This window comes from Danio rerio, chromosome 3, assembly GCF_052040795.2.
Source record: "Danio rerio strain M-AB ecotype USA chromosome 3, GRCz13ab, whole genome shotgun sequence".
NCBI lineage: Eukaryota > Metazoa > Chordata > Actinopteri > Cypriniformes > Danionidae > Danio > Danio rerio.
The window spans coordinates 52,492,790-52,517,425 of record NC_141023.1 but is presented as its reverse complement, the minus strand read 5'-3'; the positions used below and the strand labels follow the sequence as shown (position 1 = coordinate 52,517,425).

Here is a 24,636-nt window from a genome sequence, read left to right as displayed (position 1 = left end):
AAGAATCCGGACCAATTTCTCCTTATAGAAAAATTATGGGGCATAAAATACAGACCAAATGGACCACTTATAACATGTTTCTGCAGTTGTTTTTGAAATGCAACCCCTCCATGTGAAAGATCTGTAATGTTACATATATGTCACATTGGGCGTTTATAATACATTTTTCATGTTACATATATGTCACATTGGGCATTTATTTCACAATTGAAAAAAAAATAATTTTGAATGAATGAGCTACCTCACATTGAAGGTAACATGTTAAACATGCACCTGTTGTCTGCCACCATGGAACACCTTGTGTAATTATCCCAGTATGCACGATTTTCTGGCATTTTGTTTTGGACCAATGATCAGATAGCTTGCAACCAATATTTACAATTCTTTAACAGTGGAGTGAACAGTTTTTTGAGTTCCAGATTGTTGCACACTGTACAAATGTGTTTGTTCCTTCAGTAAAGCAAACATTTTTGCTGTTATGAACCTTATGAAATACTCCAGTGGTGTGTGAAGATTGTCTGAAGGTGTGGCACTTGGCCAATTGAATGTGCACTTGTGGGTCCCGTATACTCCCGTCACATCCCGTATACTCACTGTCATCTCTGTGGATAATCTTTAATGCATTCTGAACATCAAATTGTTTCCTGAATCTAATCATGTTATTCTTACTTCAAATTTACAACCTTAAAATAAGACCAACTTATAATATAAACATCTTGTTACAACTTATAGTTATAAAATAGTTTCGAAATACATTTCATTAACACTATATTTAATGTGACATTATAATAAATATTATTTTAGTATATGCTTTAAAATGAGCAGTAGAAAATATAGAACACTAAAATAATTTAATCAGCTAAATTAATTGAGCAGTTTGTTACTATTTTTCTTAATGTGACAAATATGTCACATCAAAATTCCTTCTACTGTTTTAAGGTTAACAGCCCGATGTGACATATATGTCACTGCAATATCTTCGTACCTTGTTTTATATCAGTTTGTTCAAGAAATGTATTAAAATCACGATAAGTGTAATCAAGGATGTGTTATTAAAACATTAGAATAGTTAAATGGGTCAAAATATACCTTTAGTAATAAAAACAGGTACTTTTAAAAATTGCTGACACTGCAATGTGTGCTCCCCACACAGTCCACCATTTTGGACATGTTGCCATGACAACAAAAAATGCACACATTCTCACGTGACTGAACCTGGATGTTACTTATACGTCACTTTGAGACTTCCCAAGATGAAAATGAAGAATAATGCTTTAAAAAGACCTTTTCAGATGATCACAATTGTTTGTGACACCAGCGTCACAGTGGGTTTTTATGGGTTAATATCAATGTCTTGGCCATTATAAGTAAAAAAAAGGAGTATGAGTAAAACGAGTAAATTATGTTTTAGTCATCTATATTTGCTCTTATGCAACAGAAGCCAGCTGGTGATCGCTTAAACCTAGTTTCGCCGCCCCTATACACAGAGTACGCAGGCTGCATAGGACCTCAACAGGGAAGTGGGGCACCATCTTGGTTGCTCAAAAAAAATTACATTTATTTAAAAATAATATCAACATAAACTTAGTGTAAATAAAAATATATGTTCATAATATGTTGTAAAATACTTAAAAAAAAAATAAGTAAAGATTGCGGCTAGCCTTTGCAAAGGGCGAACCACCCCAGTTGTCCCCTGCTCTGCAGCGGGCACTCGGGCAGATCTGAGGGTTTCAGCGCGAGATAATCCGTCGGCCACGGGCCCGTGGACCTCCCGCTCTTCTAAGCGCTCCATCCAAGCTTCGGGCGGGGGAAGCGATCCATCTAACAGATGGTAGCCCTTACGCCCGATGACACCGGAGACCAGACGTCCACCGCGGCATCGGAGGGTGGGCTTTCATTGTCCGATAATGATCCAGACTCGCTCGCCCCCTCCGGGCAGTTGAGCGATGTCACTACGGATCCTGAAATGGACATGTTAGCCGTGCTTTCCCGGGCTGCTTCAGCCGTAGGTTGGAGATGGTTTATCCCCCAGCCCCGCGGCCGGACCGACTAGAGGGGCGTTCCCTTCTTCCCGGAGGTGCACAGTAGGCTCACGCGGTCTTGAAGAGCACTTTTCTCTGCTCCTGCTGTGTGTCCCTCCACCCTCACCACTCTTGACGGTGGAACAGCCAGGGGGTATGTGGCGATTCCTCAGGTTGAGTGCGCGATGGCGGTCAATGCGCGCGGCGCCTCTCCTTGGCGGGATCCGCCTCGTCTCCCGTCCAAAGCCTGTAAGTTATCTGCCTCCCTCGGAGCTAGAGCTTTACATAGCTGCGGGCCAGGCTGCTTCCGCTACCAAGCGCAGGCACTGGCCGAGCTGCACGAGGGTGGGTCCAACCCAGGCCTACGAGCTTCGCACCGCCGCCGAGCTCTTTGGACTACTGAGTCCGCTGCGTGTGCGTTGGGGAGGACGATGTCCACATTAGTGATCCAGGAGCGCCACCCCTGGCTGATATGCGCAAAGTCGACAAAGTCCGCTTTCTTGACTTCCCCATAGCCCAAGCCATGTTCGGCGACACCGTTTGTGAATTCACCCAGGAATTCAAGGCGGTGAGAGAGCAGTTGATGGGTGGTGTCTTATCGGCGGTCCGTAGCCCGCTCCGCCCGCCGTGCCATTCATACCTGCTCCTCGCTGAAGGCGCCCGCCTACGAGAGCTGCTCCACCCCCTCACACGCCTCTGGTGAAGCGAGCGCGTCGGGCACCTTGGAAGCAGGCAGCCCCCCCTGCCCAGAACGCCGCTAAGTCTGGCAACGGACCGTGAAGCATCCCTGGGACAGGCCATCTGGAGAAGAGGGAACTTGCTCTTTCCCCGCAGGAGGGCGGGGCCCCATTTCCAACAGCACTTTTTACTGCCATGAAAACATCAATGAAAGAGCACTTTTCCCTTCCCCGGATGTGACAGCACGAACCTTGCCAGTCCGGGACGCGCTGCCTTCCGGCTCGCAGGTTCTACATGCTTCGCCAGTGGCTCACGAGCGCTGGGGGGAAGGTCTCCTTTCCCTCAGACCTCCAGCCCCCTTTTCGGAGTCAGGGTGCGGAGCCAGAGCGAATCGCTCTCCTCCAGCTCTTCCGCGGGACCCTCACGCTTCCCGGATCAGCACATCCACTCCGCACTGCCCCACCGCTGGTACGTCAGCGATTGTTGCGATGACTCCATTAGCGAGGGCTCTGCCTGCCTGGTTAGCGCGGGCCAGCCCCTCACGGTGGCTCATATGTACAATCAGACTCAGTTACACGATTCAGTTCACGAAGCGGCCCCCCAGGTTCACGGGCGTGTATCTCACCAGGTTCAACCCCCTGTCCGCCCCTGTCTTGCGAGAGGAGATTGCTGCCCTCCTGGTGAAGGGTGCAATCAAGCCAGTTCCTCCAGCCGAGATGGAGAGTGGGTTTTTCAGCCCATACTTCATCGTACCCAAAAAGAGCGGTGGGTCACGACCAATCCTTCTGCGTGTTTTGAACCGCTGTCTGCACAGGCTGCCGTTCAGAATGCTCACGCAGAGGCGCATTCTCTAATGCGTTCGTCCTTGGGATGGGTTTGCAGCCATAGACATGAAGGACGCATATTTCCATGTCTCCATTCTTCCACGCCACCGCCAGTTTCTGCGGTTTGCGTTCGAAGGTCGAGCGTGGCAATACAAGGTCCTCCCCTTTGGGCTCTCCCTGTCTCCGCGGGTCTTCACCAAACTCGCAGAGGGTGCCTTAGCGCCCCTTCGACTCGCGGGCATCTGCATACTCAATTATCTTAACGACAATTGATTATGCACAGTGACAAGGTGCTTCGGCATCTCCGCCTACTGGGGCTTCAGGTCAACCAAGAAATGAGCAAACTCGCCCCCGTGTGGAGGATCTCTTTCCTCGGGATGGAGCTGGACTCGGTCACCATGGCAGCGTGCCTCTCCGGAGAGCACGCTCAGCTGATGCTGTACTGTCTGAGAGAGCTCGACAGTAAAATAGTGGTCCCACCGAAAATATTTCAGAGACTCCTGGGGCATATGGCATCCTCAGCCGCTTCACGCCGCTCGGATTACTCTATATGAGACCACTGCAGCACTGGCTTCACGATCGAGTCCCCAGACGCGCATGGCACGAGCGCGCACACCAAGTCTCCTTTACTGCGCTGTGTCGCCACGCCCTCAGCCCTTGGAGCAACCCCTTGTTTCTACAGGCCTGAGTGCCTCTAGGACAGGCGTCCATTCTTGTTGTCGTTTCAACAGACGCTTCCAACACGGGCTGGGGGGCTGTGCGTTGCGGGCATGCGGCTGTGTTGCGGGCTCCCATTTTTCGGTCAGTGACTCGTGCCTGTAATTTGACTGGCTTTTTCTCACGTCCTGAGACCCCGCCCACGATATGTGCCCAAGGTTCCTACCACTCCGTTTTAATACTAGGTAGTGAGCCTGCAAGCGCTGCCCTCGGAGGAGGCAGACCCAGCCCTTTCTTTATTGTCCAGTTCGCGTCTTGCGTCTTATCCGGACCGCACTCAGAGTTTAGGTCATCTGAGCAGCTCTTCGTCTGTTATGGCGGTCGGCAGCAGGGAAGTGCCGTACCGAAATAAGTTTCCCACTGGATTGTGGATGCCATTCTCTCGCTTATCAGAGCCGAGGTGAGCCGCGTCCCCCGAGAGTGCGGCGCCTCTCTAACAGACATTGTAGAGCTGCGGGCTGGGTGACACCCAGCACATTTGCAAGGTTTTACAATCTGCGAGTGGAGGCGGTTTCCTTAAGGGTATTAGGTAACCCTTTGGTGATTGAGGAAACAACTCGGTAGGGTGTTGAGACACGCTTGCTGCGCCATTTTCCCTAACACGGAGATACGTGCGCCTTTTTATCAGTCAGTAAAGTTCCCTGTTAGGTGAGCCCTGCAGATTCCTCCGTGGCCCCCAGCACTGACTCAGCGGAGGAGTCACTTGCTGGCCCACTACGTTGTAGGTCTGCCCGCTGGTCAGCCCGCGTTTTGGGTATAGGTGCCTGCTATGCGTGATCCCCACTAGGCGATCCCATATGCTTATTTTGCCACGGTTAAGTCCCCCCCCCCCCTGGGCGGACCCGTGTCTTCCTTTCTACTCTTTGTGTCTTCCTACCACTCTTTTCTATGCGTACTCCTCCTTTTTAGGGCTGGGGGGCTAGTCCATATGTAAATTCTGCCATCTATCTCCCCTTGGGTAATGGATGGCCTCCGCAGCGTCCTCCCTATCGGGATTGCACGCTTCCCAACGTACTGTCGTATTTCCTAGAATTATCTAGATGCTCATGACTTCCCAAAAAATATATCTAAATCCGTAAGACTTCTGTTGAAGTAGGAAAAATTAGGGCCAGGGACACGTTGGAGGACCGCGCCTCCCATGATGTGGGTGCATCACGCTTGCTTGACTATCCCCTCATCGGGGGCGTTGGTAAGGTGCAGTCATTATCACGCTTTCCATAGTTCTCCCATACGTGGATTTCAAATCAAATCCACTGTATAGCACTGAAGTTCCCCAACCGAAGGGGAACGTTCGAGGTTACAGAAGTAACCCTTAGTTCCCCGAGGAGGGGAAAAGAAGTGCTATACTCCGTCGCCATAATGACTGTCCCTTAGCTGTTTGAAAGTCTCTGCAGCTTAAAAGGATGGCGTTTGCTCGCTCCTGGTGTGCTTATATGCTGGGATAATTGGTAATGAAGCAAACCTGTGCAAGCTTACGCTGCCAATTCATTCATTCATTGGCTCGTTCAATACTCTTTCAGATAAGCGGCTTCTGAACCGAAACCTCCCATACATGGATTTCAAATCAAATCCACTGTATAGCACTTCCGTTCCCCTACTCGGGGAACGAAGGGTTACTTCTGTAACCTCGAACGTTTTTTTTCTTCTAAATGTCAGCAATTTTTTTTTTTAAATACACTCATTAATTATAATTATTATAATAATCATTAATAAAAAAAAAAAGAAATGTCTTTAATTAATACTGACAGCAAGGGTCAGCTTTTGTCACCATAGATTATAGTGCAAGTTAAATTCTTGTTGGTTGTAGTTTAGACACACTATGAAGAGTGCTTGACTAGCCCATTGGCTTAATGGTGTGTCATGTTTTTTTTCTTTTTCTTTTTTTTTTCTTTAAATGACTAATTTTTTTTCTGTTTTGTACATTGAGGTTTAATGCTGAAATTTTTCACAAAAGAAGTTTTTCCTGATCCAGCACTGCTCCAGAGGCACCAGCAGCTGCACAGGTAAAGACACCGGATGCAGCAATGAGGACCATCCATCTCTACAGGTACAGAGAGGGTTTTGTTTTCCTTAACTTTTGTAAATGTTTGAAATTAGGGATGCTTCTGCACAAGACATGTCGGAGTTTATTTTAATGTAAACTATTATTTTGTAATGTAAATATTTGAATGTTTAAGTATAATTTTGAGTGTTTAAATATTTATATATATATATATATATATATATATACATACATATGTTTGTGTGCTTTTGTTCCTCTGAGGGGTGCACCACAGTAACATTTATTCCTCTGATCCAGCGACAGATGTTGTTCTGCAATCTTTAGCCTCCTCAGAGCATTTGTCTCCCATGCTGGTATCACCGACTCGTGCCCTGCATGGACCGGTGGCGTTACACTCACATAAACCGATTTTTGACAAATATGATGTTACACATTCTCTATCTTTATTAACTCTTTCTTCCACAGACGTAAAGTATTATACTGACAGCTAAAGAATATAAATGTAAGAGAAACAGGAGAGGAAATATTAAAATAATACAAAATAGATAAACATAATTGCCAGGCTAAGAACAATTAGCAACAAATATATGCAAAACCAGAGAGGTTTTATGAGAATGTCACATAAAACTGCTTACTTGGAACTGTTAGACAGAGAGTTCAGGTATGATTTAAGGTTGGGCATGGATGGGACGTGTCATTTAAAATAATTTAACATAACGTGCGGATGCGACTGTCAGTTATTCATACAGAACCATCTAATATATGGCATAACCAACCATAAGGGGTTATTAGACTATGAAGTGTTTGCGCTGTTTAAGTGCAGTTATGTCAGGATTCGGATAGGCTATATAATTTCATTATTTAAATTATTGTTATTAATGTTATGTTTATTAATATTATTATTTTATGACATTTATTTAGGCTGTTGCGCTTAAGTCATCCGTGACTCTAAATTAATATTTCTATTTATGCTTTTTTTTGCTATCACTCTCCCTAGCTGCCTTTCTTTTCTTCTAATTTTTGGGGTTCTGACACGGTTAAAAGTTTGCAAAATGTACTTAGTTTTATGTACATTATTTGTTTGTTTGTTCGTTTTATTTATTTATTTATTTATTTGCCAAGGCCAGGGCAGGCTACGCTGAATATTCTAAATAAGTGGGTTTAAATAAAATACAATAGGATCGGTGACTGTGCACGAGCAACATCTCAGATAGCCAACGCATTTAATAGCTGAACTAAAAAAAGCTTAAGGGCATTAAGCCTATACAATACAGTCAGCCGGATTGCCTATTTCAAATGCGTTTTCTCACACAACAAGACTTTCGAGACATTCTAAAACACTGGATTAATGAACATTTTTTCAAATTAACTAATTAAACACATACTTATAATTCATAATAAATAATGTGTTGTAGTTCAGACTAACAGATGAGCTTGCTGTCAGTGCTTTGCGCTATTGATGAACTTGACATTTGCTCTTTGTGAAAAAAATATGTTATACAGCGATATTAGTTCCATATTGCAGATATAAATATTGCATATTGGCTATTCAGTGCTGCCAACTGTTAGCATTTTATTTGATGCATTTACTATTGCATAAAATAATAAAAAAGGGAAGTGTGCTTGTAAAGCGTGATCCGCACAGAAATCTTAGGTTAGTTCTCTTTAACCTAATTTTGCTTAAATTGTAAAAAATCTTTAAAATGACAGGACTTTAATCAAGCCTTTTTCATTGGGAGAATTACAGTTATTAAAAGCTTTGTCCTTAATGATCAGTTTATAAAATACATCATTTACAGATCTACTGAAGAATAAGACAAATGTGCAATAACTAACATTTTTATATTTTAAAGCTTTACAGCGCGTGCGTCAAAGATGTAGTCATTAATGTAAGCCTGCTAACTGATCACATGACAGAATAACTCCATATATATATATATATATATATATATATATATATATATATATATATATATATATATATATATATATATATATATATAATTATAAATAAAAGCATGGGTGCTGGTCCTCAAAGGGCTTTATTTTAAGGGTTACGGCAAGAGCTCAGATTTGGTTGACCAATCAAAGTAAAGCTGGTGTTTCAGCAGCGCCTACATGTGTATAATGAATTTTGAAGTCGTTTATCCATTTTCCTACCCTAAAAAAAAAAAAAAAAAAACGAAAATCGAGCCAAAATCTAGTTTTTTTTTTCATTTATTGTGAGCAAATGAAAAACGAGCAAATTTTCTTTTTTTTTTTTTGTTTGAAAAAGGATTGAACGAAAGATACCCTAATTGAACGGGATCCGGAGTGATCAACTCCCAGACTTGGATTAAAGCATCTGCCAACTTCTGGAAAGTTTGAGGTGCAACGTGGCGTTGTTGGAGACACGGTGAGACATGGTGTCCCAGGTGTGCTAAATTGTATTCATGCATGGGGAACCGGCAGGCCAATCCATAGCATCAATGTCTTCGTCTTGCAGGAACTGCTGACACACTCCAGCCACATGGTCTAGCATTGTCTAGAATTTGAACTATTTTAATAAAGTGTAATTCGATACTTTTTACGTTTTTATTTATTTGGATTAATATTCACTGTTATATAGATGGGCTACAGCTTGCATTATTGTTTGTTATTCTTAACTGTCACTATCTCTCTTTAAGATTTAGAATAACTACTGTAACACTCCAGCAGGTGCATGGAAGCAAAAATAGCAAAACGTTTAAAAAAAAAAAAAGCATTCCAGCACTACTTGTGATGAATACATATCTCTTTATACCATGAAATGTACATTATAAGTTTGAATTTTCTTACTTTTTCTCAACATAAAATTCATTAATTAATTCATTCATTCATTGTTTTACGGCTTAGTCCCTTTATTAATCATGGGTCGCCACAGCTGAATGAACCGCCAACTTATCCAGCACGTTTTACACAGCAGATGCTATTCAAGTTGCAACCCAACCCTGAGAAACACCATATACTCCTGCTTTTTACACACATACACTATGGCCAATTTATCTTACCCAATTCACCTATACCCTGTCATTGGACTGTGGGGAAATCGGAGCACCCAGAGAAAACCCTTGCGAACACGGGAAGAACATGCAAACTCCACACAGAAATGCCAACTGACCCAGCTGGCTCAAACCAGCATGCTGGAGGTGATTGTACTACCCACTGAGCCATCGTTACACCACATAAAATTATAATCAGTTAATAAATACAAGAGTGATTGTATTCTATATCCAAAAAACAGCATCTCCTAATTTTTTGTCTGTTTATAGCACACTTATGACACTTATGATAAAAATTACGGGCCCGTTGACATATCTGAAGAATGAACCTAAGCAACCTATGGGGACCCATTATTCTTTCTTTCTGGGTGCGCTGCAGCACTGCTCATCATATATGCAACAGATATAGTCAGGGCTGATAGTGGAAAAAATTCCTGAGCCTGAACTTTTTTTCCTTGCCCCTGAGGTGAGTAGGGGTGGGGGTACTATGTATGCAACGCACTTTTAACACATAACTTGTGGGCCCCTGGGCCCAAATATATTAACAGCCTATGTGTAACCCTGATTATCATTATTGTCAAGTGGCTCTTTTTAGACACATGCCAGTAATGTCAGTGACACATGCCAGTAATGTCAGTGACACATGCCAGTGTCAGTGATCTTGTGACATGTGCCAGTAGGTTTCAGTATAAGCACGTTATAAGCACATTAATCTTATAAGTCTCTTTGCTTTAATATTTAAAAATCATTAGGCAAATGACACCTGTTATCTTACATGCATATATGTTATGAGTTTTCAACATGCATTTTATTATAACCTTTTAAAGGATATTATTTAAAATACCTTAAAATGAAAATAAGTTAAATAATAAAATAAATGAATGAATTAAAAACATAGAGAAGTCCATATTGTAGGGAACAAAGGAACTGCCAGGATGCAATAATATACAGTACAACAGATAAGTGTAACATACATAAGCATGCCACAATAAATTTGACTGACATGTACTGTCAAATGACTATATTACGTACGGAAGTATGACTACGAATACATAAAATAAATGCGTTTAAATTAAAACATCGTGGAGTAGCTCAGCAAATAAACTAACTTGCGACGCGATAAATTAGGTTTAAAGTCGCGTAATGATTAAATATGGTTTTGCTCGTGTTAATTAATGTCATAAGCTTCGCCGGGTGTCGATGTCACTGCAGTGACATGCAGCGCGACACTCTGAGTGACACAGGTCACTACACATGCCACTAGCGAGTGACACATGACAGTGGAAAACCGGACGTGCCACCGGAAGTGTCACTACACTCAGTGGCATGTGCCAGTGTCATCTGTACGTCAGATGTCGTGTCACTCCATGTTAAAACTGCTACTGTGAATCCGCGTTCAAGCGCACACTATAAGCTAAAACTCGCCCCAAGCACCGGCAAAAACAAATAACAATGAATGTGTCGAATAAAGAGTAAGGACATATCTTAATTATTTATTAATAAACTTATTCTGAGTCAGTGTCGCAAAGATCCTGACTGGAAATCTCCTCTTGGACTCGCCTTTAGAGAGAAATTCATCTTTACGGATTACATGAGTTCTTTTTACAAGAGTTTTTTTTTTGTTTTTAATTTGTTTTATTTCGTTAAGTAATAATTTAAAGCTTTCTATAAATATATTTATTATGTCTGTGAGGCATATACATTTAGCTTCATTTTGTTAAGCGCTCCAGTTCAAAAACCAGATGACAGAAAGCGCATAATTTTGGTTTTCTTTATTTTATAAAAACGCTGTAACGTTTATTGATGTATTACTCGTACTTTGTGAGCAAAAATGACGGATAACTTTAAATTGCTCCCACTGAAAAAATGCAAGTGATTGCTCTGGCGCCTCGATGTCCTGCAAGCTTTTTATAAGCAAACTATGCGCCTAATAGCACACATTCTTTAACGTTTAAGCTACCATTGTTTTATACTTGAACTGTTTTATATCTTTTATTTTAGGCAAGTCGTGATGATCTGAGGAGGCAAACTGATCAAACAGACAATGATGGTCTTCCGCTGGGCGCTGTTCGTTAAAAAAAAACCTTATTTTTAACGAATAAAAAATGCTCCAAACGTTTTTCTAAATAAGCTGAATAAAAAACGAAACTAAATATAAACAGTTTGCCATTAGGCTACATACAAAACTGAACTATTTCATAGCTGAAACACTAAGTTGTTTAAGGAGAAGGGGGAAATATATTTTTGTCCCGTCTATTGCTTCACCGTTATTTCGAGAATAAACCCAGCGTAAATATGCAGATGTCATTCCCAAAACATATCAGCGTATATGTGCCGAAAACAAAAGTTTCATACAATTCTGAATGGATTATAGCCTGGAAAGTGCAAAGCACGCTCCTCTTATTATCACTAAAAAGCGTCACTAATCTTAGTTCATAGAGATCTCACAAAGATCCGTTATAATTTATAAAGCTCTCTAAATTACACAATTAATCTTTTATTTACATGGCATTTACACTCAAAAGATGATTCACGAGCACACAAAATGGCACTTAATAAAAACCAATCCGGCGCCTTCAGCAGTGAGTGAATTCTGTGAATCTAGAGAAATGACAGATCAATATCCGTGAACCTGATTTTTTTTTTTCCTGCAGCCACAGTATGCCGGAAATCCGGCGTGGTGCCGGAACACTATCACCCCTGTATAGTTTTTATGATTTAGTGTACAACCAACTATTTGGAAAATGTAATTAGGTTATTACAGTTATTAATAATTCTTATAAAACATCAGTTTTTAAAATAGCCTACATAATCTACAAATAAAACAAATCCAATTATCTACTTTAATGATTTTTGCATGATAGCTCCACAACAAACTGAGGCTTTATAATTTTATAGATGTGAAAATTATAAAAATGTATGCAAAGTAATGCAATACTATATGTAAAAAACTAAATTATTATATGCTATAGAAGCCTACTGTCACAGCCAGGCCAGATTCTCCTCACTCAATCACATAATTCACCCCATTCGCTGTCTAGCACTTGTTTCTGTGAATCCACGAGTGCTTGGAATGGGTCTCCACTGCTTATTTTCTGTGTTGGTCCGGCCTTCTGTCACAGGAGGACTGAGACCAGAAATGAGTGAGTATAATGTCATCCCACTTTCTTTACTCCAACCCATAAATACCTGCACGCTCACTTACGCAGTGTCTGGGCTTGTTGCATCAAAAAAGAAAAAATATATGGTCAGTCAATTCCTGTTTTATACGTTATACTTACCGTGTCTGCTCCAAGTGTACACAGTGTTGTTGTGTCTCTTCATAGTGAGTTTCCTTCCTGGTTGTGTGTCTCCTGATTTCATTTGTGTCCATCAATGCCATCAGTCTCCTGTCTATTCCATCATGTTTCCATTGATCATCATCTGCAAGAGAACAAACTACCTACTTGACTTAAATCCTGTTTGCATTTATTCTGCAATAAACTGTTTACTTATACCCACCACCGGCAACCAGCACTTCCGTATTTCCCATGTCTTCTTCGACACAGGTCAGTGCCAGTCCCATGGCTCACCCGGGCCCCACTCAGGCCTGGTGGAGGAGTGCAATCGGTTTATACTTCAGTGTTCACTTGTTTTTGAAATGCAACTTTTATTGTTTATGACTGATGCTTCCAAGATCACATTTATAATCTATCTGCTTACAGGAAAGGCACTGCAATAGGCAGAAACCTTATGGGCTCAAAGAGGACCGGTAACTCAATTTATCAAGCATTTTACCGAATATTTCAAAGAGGTTTTCAGCTGTTCAACCACCTACTATCAAAGGATGGAACCTCTGAGAATGCAGTTATCAGCCAATGACAATACATTTGGTCTGGAAAACGTAATCCAGTTTTCCTTTCAATGTTCAGCACAGATGGAAGCCTGTAGCAAAGAGATTTACAACCAGAAAAAACTCCTCCGTTAGCTGGTTTCCTCGACCTCTCCAGACCCAGGTCCTGAAACCTCTAATCTAAACCAAGGAAAGCTTACCGAAGCAGAGAGGGTCTGTCAGCCAACAATTTAATCTCTGGCACTCACTATTGTCAACTCCGCTATAACAGTAGGTCCTCTGAAAAGAGCTATTACATATAGTCCATCATCGGAAAGCCCTTAAATCGTCATCACAGTTGTGGATTCTGTTCAACTATGAGTGAGTCTGTTTCATAAAAAAAAAAAAAAAAAAAAGATTGATTTGTTGGTTTTGGAGATTCCACTGCAAACATTAACTTAGGGTGACTGTGATTGGTTAAGCAAAACACTGAGCTCTCGTGAGGTACAGGCGAGGCCCTAAAATGGGGAAAAGAATGTTTCCAAGAATGTATTTCAGAATGTCCTGTAAAGAAAGTTGATAATTCTATGTGTGTGTTTACAGCCTCCATAGAGAATCCTGTTGAACATGAAGTGTTCCAAAAAGATTCCTCACTGCAACAAGGATTTCCAAAGGTATTTTTTGCCCGAAGACAGCCACCCAGTTACCACCTCGCAGGTCATGGGACTGTGCAATTGACCTGATGTGCCCCATGGACACGTTTACCTCTTTCCATTCCTAAAAGAAAGGAAATTAGTGAGTACGTAGTAGAGGCTTTAGCTCAGGGTTACATCTGTCCCTCAATGTCCCTTGTTGTTTCCAACTTCTTCTTTGTGGCCAAGACAGATGAGAGACTTAGGCCTCGTTTACACTAGGGCGTTTTAGTTTTAAAATGGCATTTTAGAATGAAAATGATCCGCGTCCACACTTGCGTTTTACCCAGCGTTTCTAAACAGCAATCCGTCCACACCAAAACGCTGAAAACGCACATCACGTGATCACACACACACTCTCGGGCAAGCGCTGCAGCATTTCTACCAAGATGAGACCTCTGCTGGTCGGACTGCTCATCCAGCATCTCCCGCTGGATCTAATCTCACTATATTTGCTAAACGTGATATTTAATTAATTTTGTCTATATCTGACGACCTATTCCCTGACTTTGGTCTTTTGAATTGATTACTTGTTTACAGGTAACATGTTTTGGCTGAGTGCAAAGATAAGTTAATAATTAATGTAAGCACGTACATTCTGTATAATGAATGATCGCTTCCCTTTATTTAATGTAATGTAAAAACTTATTATGCGTTATACTTTCATAATGGCTTTTATTGATTATTAAAACTGACATTCAGCAAAGCAGAGGATACGTTTTGTATTTTCAATGAAAATGAAAGGAGGCAGTGATGTTACAGAGGCTCTGTTTTATTATAAATATGCATACAGTGAAGAAGCAGCATAACGCCTTAGTATTTCTGCTTTCTCTTAAGTTGTTAATATCAAAATGAAAATAGCAGTTCCTTAAATCATGTATTCATTTTATTGTTGAGAAAGTGAAACAACATAGCCAGGGTGATGTGAATGAAGTTATAAAGTACAATGTTCCCTTTGAAGATTTATCGGACATGTCCTCGTGGGTCTGTTTTCCATATCAAACTTGCGAAGTCTGAACTTACAGGGAGAGGATGCGAGACTGAACTGTGTGTTTAGGCTACTTAATATTGAGGAAAAGCCTCAAAGGTTATGTGGAGTCACTGATTGGATCCAAGACCAGCGACGAGATGATCTCAAGGTTTCCATATCCTGGACCAGGCCATATCCTGAGCTGCTGCTGCGCTGATGGTCATGGGAAGTGGAGAACATGAGACTGATTCCAGTGACGCTCCAGGGACATACGAGTCTTCGCTGAGGCCATCTTCCAGCCCACCGCGGTGACTGAAGCTCTGCACAAGACTTTTGGCCAGCGGAGAAATTAAAATGGTCGTGCCGAACTGAGTCTGGTTCTCTCAAGGTTTTTTTTCTTCACTCCCATCAGGTGAAGTTTTTTTTCCCTCTCCGCTGTCACCACTGGCTCGCATGGTTCAGGATTGGTAGAGCTACGCATCGATGAATTTGCTCTTCAGTGTTTGAACTCTCAGTAATGATTAAATCACACTGAACTGAGCTAAACTGAACTAAACTGAACTTAATCACTAAAAACTGAACTACACTGTTCCAGTTACTATGACCATTTATGTGAAGCTGCTTTGACACAATCTACATTGTAAAAGCGCTATACAAATAAAGCTGAATTGAATTGAATTGAAAAAGCCCCAATCAGATAGACGAATGTCTGTAGCCCCACCTCTGTTTTCAGATGTCTCAGTTTTCAACCATCCACACAGAGACGGAGCAGCAGCGTTTTAGAATAAAAACGGCCTCTCCAGCATTTTCTAAACGCACCGTTTTCGGCGCTCGAAAACTCCGGCATAGTGTGGATGGATAGCGTAACCGTAGCAAAACATATGCCTTTTAAAATGAAAACGCGTTAGTGTAAACGGTACCTTAGAGCCTTTATCAATTATCGGACTCTAAACCATCTCACCATCAAGAACTGTTTTTCACTTCCCCTACTCTCAGCTGCATTTGAACCTCTACGTGTGGCTTGTATATTCATCAAACTTGATGTCAGAAGTGCATTTAACCTTATCAGAATCCAGGGGGCAATGAGTGGAAAACATTATGAATATAGGGTGACGCCCTATGGACTAGCTAACGTCCCCTCTGTCTTCCAAGACTTCATGAATGAGGAACATTGCAAATTCCTTTACAAGTCAGTTCTTGTGTACATTGATGACATCTTGATATATTCTAGAGATCCAGCAGAGTATAAACATCATGTGAGAGTAGTCTTGTCCCGTCCCTGTAAGTATAATTTGTTTCTGAAAGCAGATAAATGTCATTTCTATGGGGGAACTATCCACTTCCTTGTATTTATCATTTCAGCAGCCGCGGTCAAGATGGATGAGAGGTAGATGGAAGCCATCTCTTCTTGGACACAGCCTAACTCTATCAAGGAACTCCAGCGTTTCCTTGTGTTTGCCAACTTCTATCAGAAATTCACTCGAAGCTACAGTAGCATCACCAGTCAATTTACCGGTCTACTCTGTGGCAAACCTTGTTTGGACAGAAGAATGAGTCTGTCCCTGATTGGACACAATGTCTGTCACTGATTGAATCCGCACACTTCTCTTTGTGCATTGGCCACCCTGGGGCCGACGAGACTTGCTTACTACTGAGAGACTGTTTCTAGTGACCGGTAATGTCCCAGGATGTGAGAAGGTTCATGCAGGGGTGCAAGGAGTATGCCATTTCAAAAACTCCTCGAACCTACCAACAGGTAAACTTGTACCCCTGCCAGTCTCGAATTGTCCCTGGTCACTTGATTCACCCCATTCACCATCATCCAAATACTAATCACCAGCGCACCTGTATATCATCTCACGCTTGTCACTCCAGCCCATGAATATCCGCATGATCCCTCACTCCGCGTCTGGCCTCATTGCACTGAGAAGGACGAAATCTAAGGTCAGTTAATTCCTGTTTTCTGAGTTATACTTGCCTTGTCTGCTCGAAGTGTACCTACTGTGTCTTTGTGTCTCTTCCTAGTGTGTTTCCCTCCTGGTTGTGTGTTTTTTCCGATCTCATCTGTGGACAGTAGACTGATGATCATGAAGATGATGCCCATTCCATTATGGTTCCGCTGATGATCATATGCAAGAGAACAGACTTTACCTGCTTGACATATATTCTGTTTACATTTATTCTGCAATAAATTGTTACTTAAGGTTCACAAGTTTGGCCAACCCTCACAGGTTTCATAATTGCAAGCCATAACCTGCTGTCCTTTCATATCAGCAAATTAATTTGGATCTATTTTATACCCCAGGGTAAAAAAAAAAAAATCAACATTTTAGTTCTAATATAGCATGTATTTAATTAACAGATGCAACACAATTTAAGTCATAACAAAAACATGCAGGTGCAACAATTTGGGCACGCCAACAAAACAAAGATATCAATCTTTTGTACATCCACCTTTTGCTGAAATAACAGCTGGTAGATGCTTCTTATAGTCAAGGATAAGTGCCTGAATTCTTGCTGAAGGCATTTTGGATCATTCTTCCTTGCACAATTTCTCCAGTTCAGTCAGATCTGCTGGTTGCCGAGCATGAATGGCCCTTTTCAAATCAATTAATAAATTTTTGATGACGTTGAAGTCTGGGGACTGGGATGGCCATTCTAGAACAATGTATCATGTCTGAGCCTTGGTAGATCTGGAGCTGTGCTTTGGGTCACTGTCCTGCCTAATCATTTAACTCTGTCATATCTTCAGCCTCTTGACTGATTCCTGAACATTGTTCTTCAGAGTCTGCTGATACTTGGTGGAATCTATGCAACATTTAACTCTGCAAAGGTTTCTAGTACCTGTGCTTGCCACACATCCGCACAGCAAGAGGGAACCTCCACCATATTTTACAACAGGGAGCAGGTTCTCCTGCAATGCTGTATTCTTTTTCCTTAATGCAAAGCCCTTATGGTTGTGGCATCTGTCTACACTATATTTTTCCAAAATGATTCAGGCTTGTCCAAATGAGCCTTTGCATACCTCAAAGAACTCTTCTCATTGGAAGAATACAGAAGAGGCTTCTTCTGCATCACCTTCCATTGAGCTGTTGATCCACAATGATATTATTAGCAGGACAATGTAGGGACGTCGCAGAAATAAGGAGTTATTGGTCCTTTTCTTCACAGCACATGCAATAATGTGACTTTTAAGAATAATTTTATTTATCAAAATTTATTTTATTTGCATAATATATTGCACAGATTCCACCCTACTAAGTAAACAATGTATAATAAAGTACATAAACAATAAAGTAAACAATAAAGTAACAATGTAAATAAAGACACAACAGCAAACTCATGTGCAAAGCTGACACTGTTTATCAGAGCACTTTATCTTTCTGGGCTATTTTAAGAAGAGTTAAATATGGGAATGCCTCAAATTAAACTTTCCTTTTGCCCGAAAAGTAATACCATTCTCTTTTCTGTGTGGGAAGCTCTGGTGTTGAATTAGGTATCACACTGGATGCACCACGACATGCCATAACTGAATTGATGCTCACACGATGTGCACTACGTCACCATTCGGTGCCTTGCGTTGCTTAGCGTATACAAAACAATGTAAAGATCGCTTGACGTGAAAAAAATAAACCAGTAACGTTAGACTTGTGCCGTTCTTGATCGCGTCAGCGTGTGCTACCGTCACAATAGATTTCTATCTCTGTGAAGAGCATATTAAATCTTAAACTTTGCTAGCAAGCAGTGTTGTGATAACATGGGCTTTTCACACTGGCCCTGAATGCTGCTGGATAGAATAAATGTAACGGAATTTAGTGTAATGAGGGAGACACTGGGAGCAGACTTGCGGATCCAAACGCAGGTTTTAATAGGAAGGTCAGTGAAGCAAAGGTCAATACAGGGGTGAACTGGTGTATAAAGGCAATCCAGAGTCATAGTTATAAACACAGGCAGATGATCAAAGACAGGCAGCAGACAGGAATAAACAAAATTACAGAGCAAGTATCAAAACACAGGAAGACAAACCAGGAAAATGCTTTGTAATGTTCATGGATAAAACAAGACTCAGCCACAAATGATTGAATGAAAGGTGTATATATATATATAGTCCATTTAATCAGTGTAAATGAGCAGCAGCTGTGTCTGTGTGCAAGTATTATCAGCTGTTATCAGTGTTGATGAGAGCATGGGTTTCTGGAAGTTGGAGTTTGTTCAGCGGTTCGTTCGGCAATCGGCACAAACTACAGTGATTGCCAGCGGTGACACCCCCACTGGCAATCACAACGCAGTCCGATATAGTTTTTTGGACTGATATCGGACCTATTTCCGATATCAATATCAGATCGGGACATCCCTAGCACAATGTTCCTGGATCTCTTTGGAGGTGGTCTGTGATTTGTCTGTGACCCTTCTAATCATTCTTCGCCTTTGCCTTTCAGATATTTATCTTGGTCTAACACAGGGGTGGCCAATCCTGTTCCTGGAGATCTACCTTTCTGCAGATTTCAGTCGCAACCCTTATCAAACACACCTGTCTGTAATTATCAAGTGGATTTCAGGTCCTAATTAATTGGTTCAGGTGGGTTTGATCAAGGTAGGAGCTAAACTGTACAGGAAGGTAGATCTCAAGGAACAGGATTGAGCACCCCTGGTCTAGCACATCTTTTCTTCACAAGAACTGTTTCTGTCCCTGCTGAAAAATCCAGCTTAAACCAGCCTAGGCTGGTTGGCTGGTTTTAGCTGGTCGACCAGGCTGGTTTAAGAGGGGTTTTGGCCACGTCCAGGCTGGTTTACAGCCATTTCTAGCCTGGTCTTAGCTGGTCAGGCTGGGAGATGACCAGCTAAAACCAGCTTGACCAGCCTAGCCAAGCTGGTAGTCCAGCCAAAACCAGGCTGGTCAAGCTGGTTTTAGCTGGATTTGGCTGGTCATTTTCCAGCCTGACCAGCTAAGACCAGGCTGGAAATAGCTGGAAACCAGCCTGGAAATGGCCAAAACCCCTCTAAAACCATCCTGGTCAACCAGCTAAAACCAGCCAACCAGCCTAGGCTGGTTTAAGCTGGATTTTTCAGCAGGTGTGGCCTTTCACTTTCTTACTATATTTCAGAATGTGGAGATTGATACTTTAAACTTTTGTGATAATTTTTGCATCCTTCTCCGAATTTATGTTGGTGAATTATCCTAGTTTTTAGGAAGTTCTATTGAGGTTCCCATGTTGCTACTTTCAGGTTCACATTAAGGAAAAGCACAACTAGCAATCAGCTATCTTAAATATCCTTTGTCATGATTGGCTTCCCCTGCCCAGCCAGCAATGACATGTGGGGCCCAGATGAGGGCTTCATGGGTGCCAAATGTGGGCCCCATTATGAGCTTACACCCGGGATTCACATTGGGGCCAGTTGTGGAAGGCCAGATGTGCTAAAAGTGGGACCGCTAAGGGTACTCCATGGGCCCTGTAAGTGCTGTTATTTAGCATTTTTGCATAATCGCATATTTATTTTACATATTTGTTTCATATTTCATCCTTTAGTAATTTAAGGTCATAATATTTTGTACTCATTTAGCAGAGGTGTATTCATAAATGTAAATGTGTTGAAAGGTTTAAATGTGTTATTATTTCATATGTTGTAGTTTAAGACATTTATTATGGAAACTTGTCACTTTGAGGAAATGACGTGTAATGTGAGTGACTTGTTTATGGATCCCCGGATAGACTGACGATGATCAGACACATGTCAGTGCTGTGTAAAGTTTAAGAAGCATAAAGTTGCTGCTGTCATAAGTTAAAGGACAGTGAAGAAGACTTTATTAATCCAAGGACCCTCTTTTCATGACAAGCGACCAACGAGTTCTCACTGCGTCACGGCGTCACGGCAACAGCCGCAAAGCACATTGTGGACGACCTTAAATAAACGCCCGTTCTGGAGAAACAACCTGTGTCTGTGTTGTTGTGAAGAGAGTTACAGTGAGAACTCGACGCAGATCGACGCGGGTATGAAAGAAACGTCCTCGCGGGTAACGTCGAGACCACATCCAGCTGAAGATAAGGATGGCTGAAGTTACAGTGCCGAAGTAACACGCAGTTACACGCTGTGATGATTAGACTGAGTTGAAAGTGCAACGTTTCAGGCTGAAATCAGAAAGCACTCTGGCACAGTTAAGGTGGTCAGAGAAGTGATTGAACTTGAAAGTGCAGTAAGGACTCAAATCTAATTGTGTTGCTCAGCCTTCAGTTTTGGGATAAATTTAATGTGCTGATATTTATCTGCTATTAGTTAAGGGTGCATTTAAGTTATTGATAAGTTATTAGTTACTGAAATTGAAATCGACTGATATATTTTGTTCAATATTACTGATTTAAAAATGGTTTGTTAGAGTTTATTTTTGGAATATTTTAGGTTTATACTGCATCTATATAGTCAACTAATTGCTGATTATTTCTTTAAAAAGGGAATTTTGTTAACACAAGAAAATACTTTAATTCAATATTGTCATACATACTTTATATTTATTTCTTATGTAGTTTAACAGGCGTTAAGGATTTTATACAGCAAACATTTACATTTTACATTGAGCTACATTTACACAGTCTAAAAGGTCTAAGTTCACTAATTTTGCTTACATACACCATACATCTACAGTATTATTAATATTTATATTAATATTTATATCAAAATGTCTGATACACAAACAGAGACATGCCGTAAAGGGGAAATATCACATACACAACTTAAAGCTGCTGAGCTGCGAAGAAGTGAAAGAGAAACTCTTACAGATAAAGGAAAAGAGCTTCAAGAAGCTAAGTTAAAGGGTTTAAAGTGACAGTATAGAATAGTTTATGAGAAGTGGAGATATTATGCAAGATTAAGTAAGGAAATATTCTCGGATGAAGCTTCTCAAGAAGAATTAAATGAGCTTATTCACAATATTGAAAGCAGCTGTTCTAATGTGAAAGCCAAATATGAAGAACTACGTCAAGTTCAAATTCCTGAACAAGACCTACGACGCAGGATTGATGTGTGCATATCGCTTTCAGGATTCATTGTTAAAAGAGCACAAATGCATCTTGAAGGGCATGTGTACTTCTGTGTACAGAATGAGAGTACCGCTTTTCGGTGCCGCTTCATCCCCTGGCTGCTCAAACTTTGGACTCAAGTACTTAGCATCACAAGGTCATGGAAGGTTTAGTGAAGAGGCTATCAATTTTATCCAGAGGAGTTTTTATGTCGACGATGGCTTAACAAGTGTAAGTACATCTGCAGAAGCAATACGTCTTGTGGATGAAGCAAGAGCTTTGTGTAGAACAGGAAATCTTCGTCTGCACAAGTTTGTTTCCAATGATATGGAAGTGATAGCCACAATACCACCTGAGGACTGTGCTCAGGCCAGAGATCTGGATATGGCTTTGGGAGAGCTTCATATAGAACGTGCACTTGGAGTTCAATGGTGCATTGAAGCAGACGAATTCCAATTCAGAGTGATGGTCAAGAAAAATCCAATGACTAGAAGAGGTGTTCTTTCAACAGTAGCCTATGTCTACGATCCGTTAGTATTTGTTGCACCTTTTTTACTGGTAGGCAAGCAGATTCTTCAAGTATTGTGCAAAGATAAAGTAAGCTGGGATGAAGATCTGCCCGAGCATATTCTACCACATTGGGAGTCATGGCTTCGAGATTTGCCCCATTTGGCAGACTTAAAGGTTCCTAAAAGCTACCTTTCATCAAGTTTTGATAAGCCTGTTTCTTATGAGCTACACAGCTTTTCTGATGCAAGTCTTAGCGTATATGATGCCTGTTCATATCTTAGAGCAACAAGTGAAACAGGACAAATCAGTTGCTCACTTGTTATTGGGAAAGCCAGAGTAACCCCCACCAAGCAAACAACTATCCCGCGACTTGAACTATCAGCTGCTGTGACTTCAGTCTGAAATGGAAACATTGTCAAAAGAAAGCTTGAGATTAAAGATTTGCAAGAATATTACTGGACTGACTCAATGGTAGTTCTTGGCTATGTGAACAATGATGCCAAAAGATTCCACACATTCGTAGCAAATCGGATTCAACGCATAAGGTCCAGCACATGTCCAGCACAATGGCAACATGTCAGTTCAGAAAACAACCCTGCTGATTATGCCTCAAGAGGGCTGAGTGCTGCTCAGCTAAAAGAGTCCAATTGGTTGAAAGGACCTGACTTTCTGTGGCAGAAAATCCTTCTGTGTGAAGAGGAAGTGGTGAGGGATCTGGAAATTACTGACCCTGAGCTCCGCAAGACCAACATTCATACCATCAGGACTAAAAAGATCGATTTATTGGTTACTCGATTCGCAAAATTTTCAGACTGGTCAAGTTTGGTGAGAGCAGTCGCCAGGCTTAAAAGGTTTGTCAAAGAATTCAAGGAAATTCAACCAAGAAGGAATGGAATGACTAGTCTTGAGGAAAGAAAGGCAGCAGAAAACTTCATTATTAAAATTGTACCAGATGATGCCTTTGCCGAAGATATTAGACGGATCAAACTTCAGAAAGAAAATTATCTAAAACACAGCAAGTTGCATAGATTGAGTCCTTTCTTGGACAAGGAAGGTCTTCTCAGGGTGGGAGGAAGGCTAACAAGATCAAGCCTAGATTATGATGTAAATCATCCTGCGATACTTCCAAAGAAATCTCATATATCTGCCTTGCTCGTCAAACATCATCATGAGCGCATATACCACCAAGGAAGGTGCATGACAATGAATGAGAAACGTGCGAATGGAATATGGATCTTAGGATGTGGAAGTGTGGTCTCGTCACACATCTGCAAGTGTGTAAAATGTAGAAGATACAGAGGAAGTACTGAGATTCAAAGAATGGCAGATTTGCCAGAAGAAAGAACTGAGACATCTCCCCCCTTTACATGCTGTGGAATAGATTGTTTTGGCCTTTTCATAGTAAAAGAAGGAAGGAAGGAACTAAAACGGTATGGATTGCTGTTTACTTGTTTGTGCTCTAGAGCAGTGCACATTGAGACTCTAGATGACTTGACGACAGATGCCTTCATCAACGCTCTTAGGGTGTTCATAGCTATTAGGGGACCTGTGCGACAAATAAGATGGGATCAGGGAACAAATTTCTTGGGTGCTAGAAGAGAGTTTTTTGTTCTGCTCAGAGGGATGGATCAAGAACGTGTTCGAGCTATTGGTTGTGAATTTGTAGTAAATGTTCCCTCAGCGAGTCATATGGGCGGAGTTTGGGAGCGCCAGATACGGACAATACGAAGCATCTTGAATGCCATGCTCGATGGATCTGCTTGCAGACTTGACTCCATGACTCTTAGAACATTCCTCTATGAGACAATGGCCATAATCAACAGCAGGCCATTAAGTGTAGAACATCTTCACGATCCTACTGGTCCAGAACCCCTCACTCCCAACCACATACTAACTATGAAATCTTCAGTCATTGTACCACCACCAGGAAACTTTGATAAACAAGACCTCTATCTGCGTAAAAGATAGAAAAGAGTGCAGTTCCTCGCAAATGAATTCTGGCAGAGATGGAAACGAGAATATTTGCTAAATCTCCAGCAACGTTTAAAATGGCAGAGAACATCAAGAAATTCACAAGTAAACGACATTGTGATACTTCAAGATGAGAGTGCTCAGAGAAATGAGTGGAAGCTTGCTAGAGTAGTGGAAACATACTCAAGTGCTGATGGCATTGTAAGAAAGTTGAAGTTACTACTTAGTGACACTACATTGGTCAAAGGGAAGCCACAATCTAGATCAGTGTATTTAGAAAGGCCAGTTCATAAGGTAGTCACTTTAATTGAAGCCAGTTAAGTCAGGCTCATGACACTCATGCACTCTGAAACTTGATTTTTGATTTAATTTCAATAATTGTTATAAAAAATCTCACATTTCAAGTA

General features: G+C 41.4%; 1 protein-coding gene and 1 long non-coding RNA gene across 7 annotated transcripts in view; both read right to left on the bottom strand.

Moving 5' to 3' along the window:
* gsg1l2a (gsg1-like 2a) overlaps window positions 1–24,636 on the bottom strand; it is a 172,953-nt gene that overhangs the window by 113,060 nt on the left and 35,257 nt on the right. Inside the window, exons 1-2 of one of the 6 annotated variants that reach the window (XM_087245166.1) lie at window positions 12,764–13,118; window positions 12,544–12,685 (exon numbers count right to left, since the gene is read on the bottom strand). The exons of 3 other annotated variants lie outside the window; for them this stretch is intronic. In XM_087245166.1, the coding sequence (XP_087101292.1) occupies window positions 12,544–12,625 (82 nt within the window). In that variant the 5' untranslated portion in view covers window positions 12,626–12,685; window positions 12,764–13,118. Of the gene's footprint in view, window positions 1–12,543; window positions 12,705–12,763; window positions 13,119–24,636 lie in introns of those variants that run through there. 2 more of the 6 variants (XM_087245168.1, XM_087245167.1) reach the window with 2 other exon arrangements.
* LOC141381286 (uncharacterized) lies at window positions 14,517–20,254 on the bottom strand. The gene is made up of 2 exons (XR_015481280.1): window positions 16,738–20,254; window positions 14,517–16,658 (listed from the first exon to the last, which is right to left on the bottom strand). It is a non-coding gene; the product is annotated as an uncharacterized LOC141381286 (long non-coding RNA).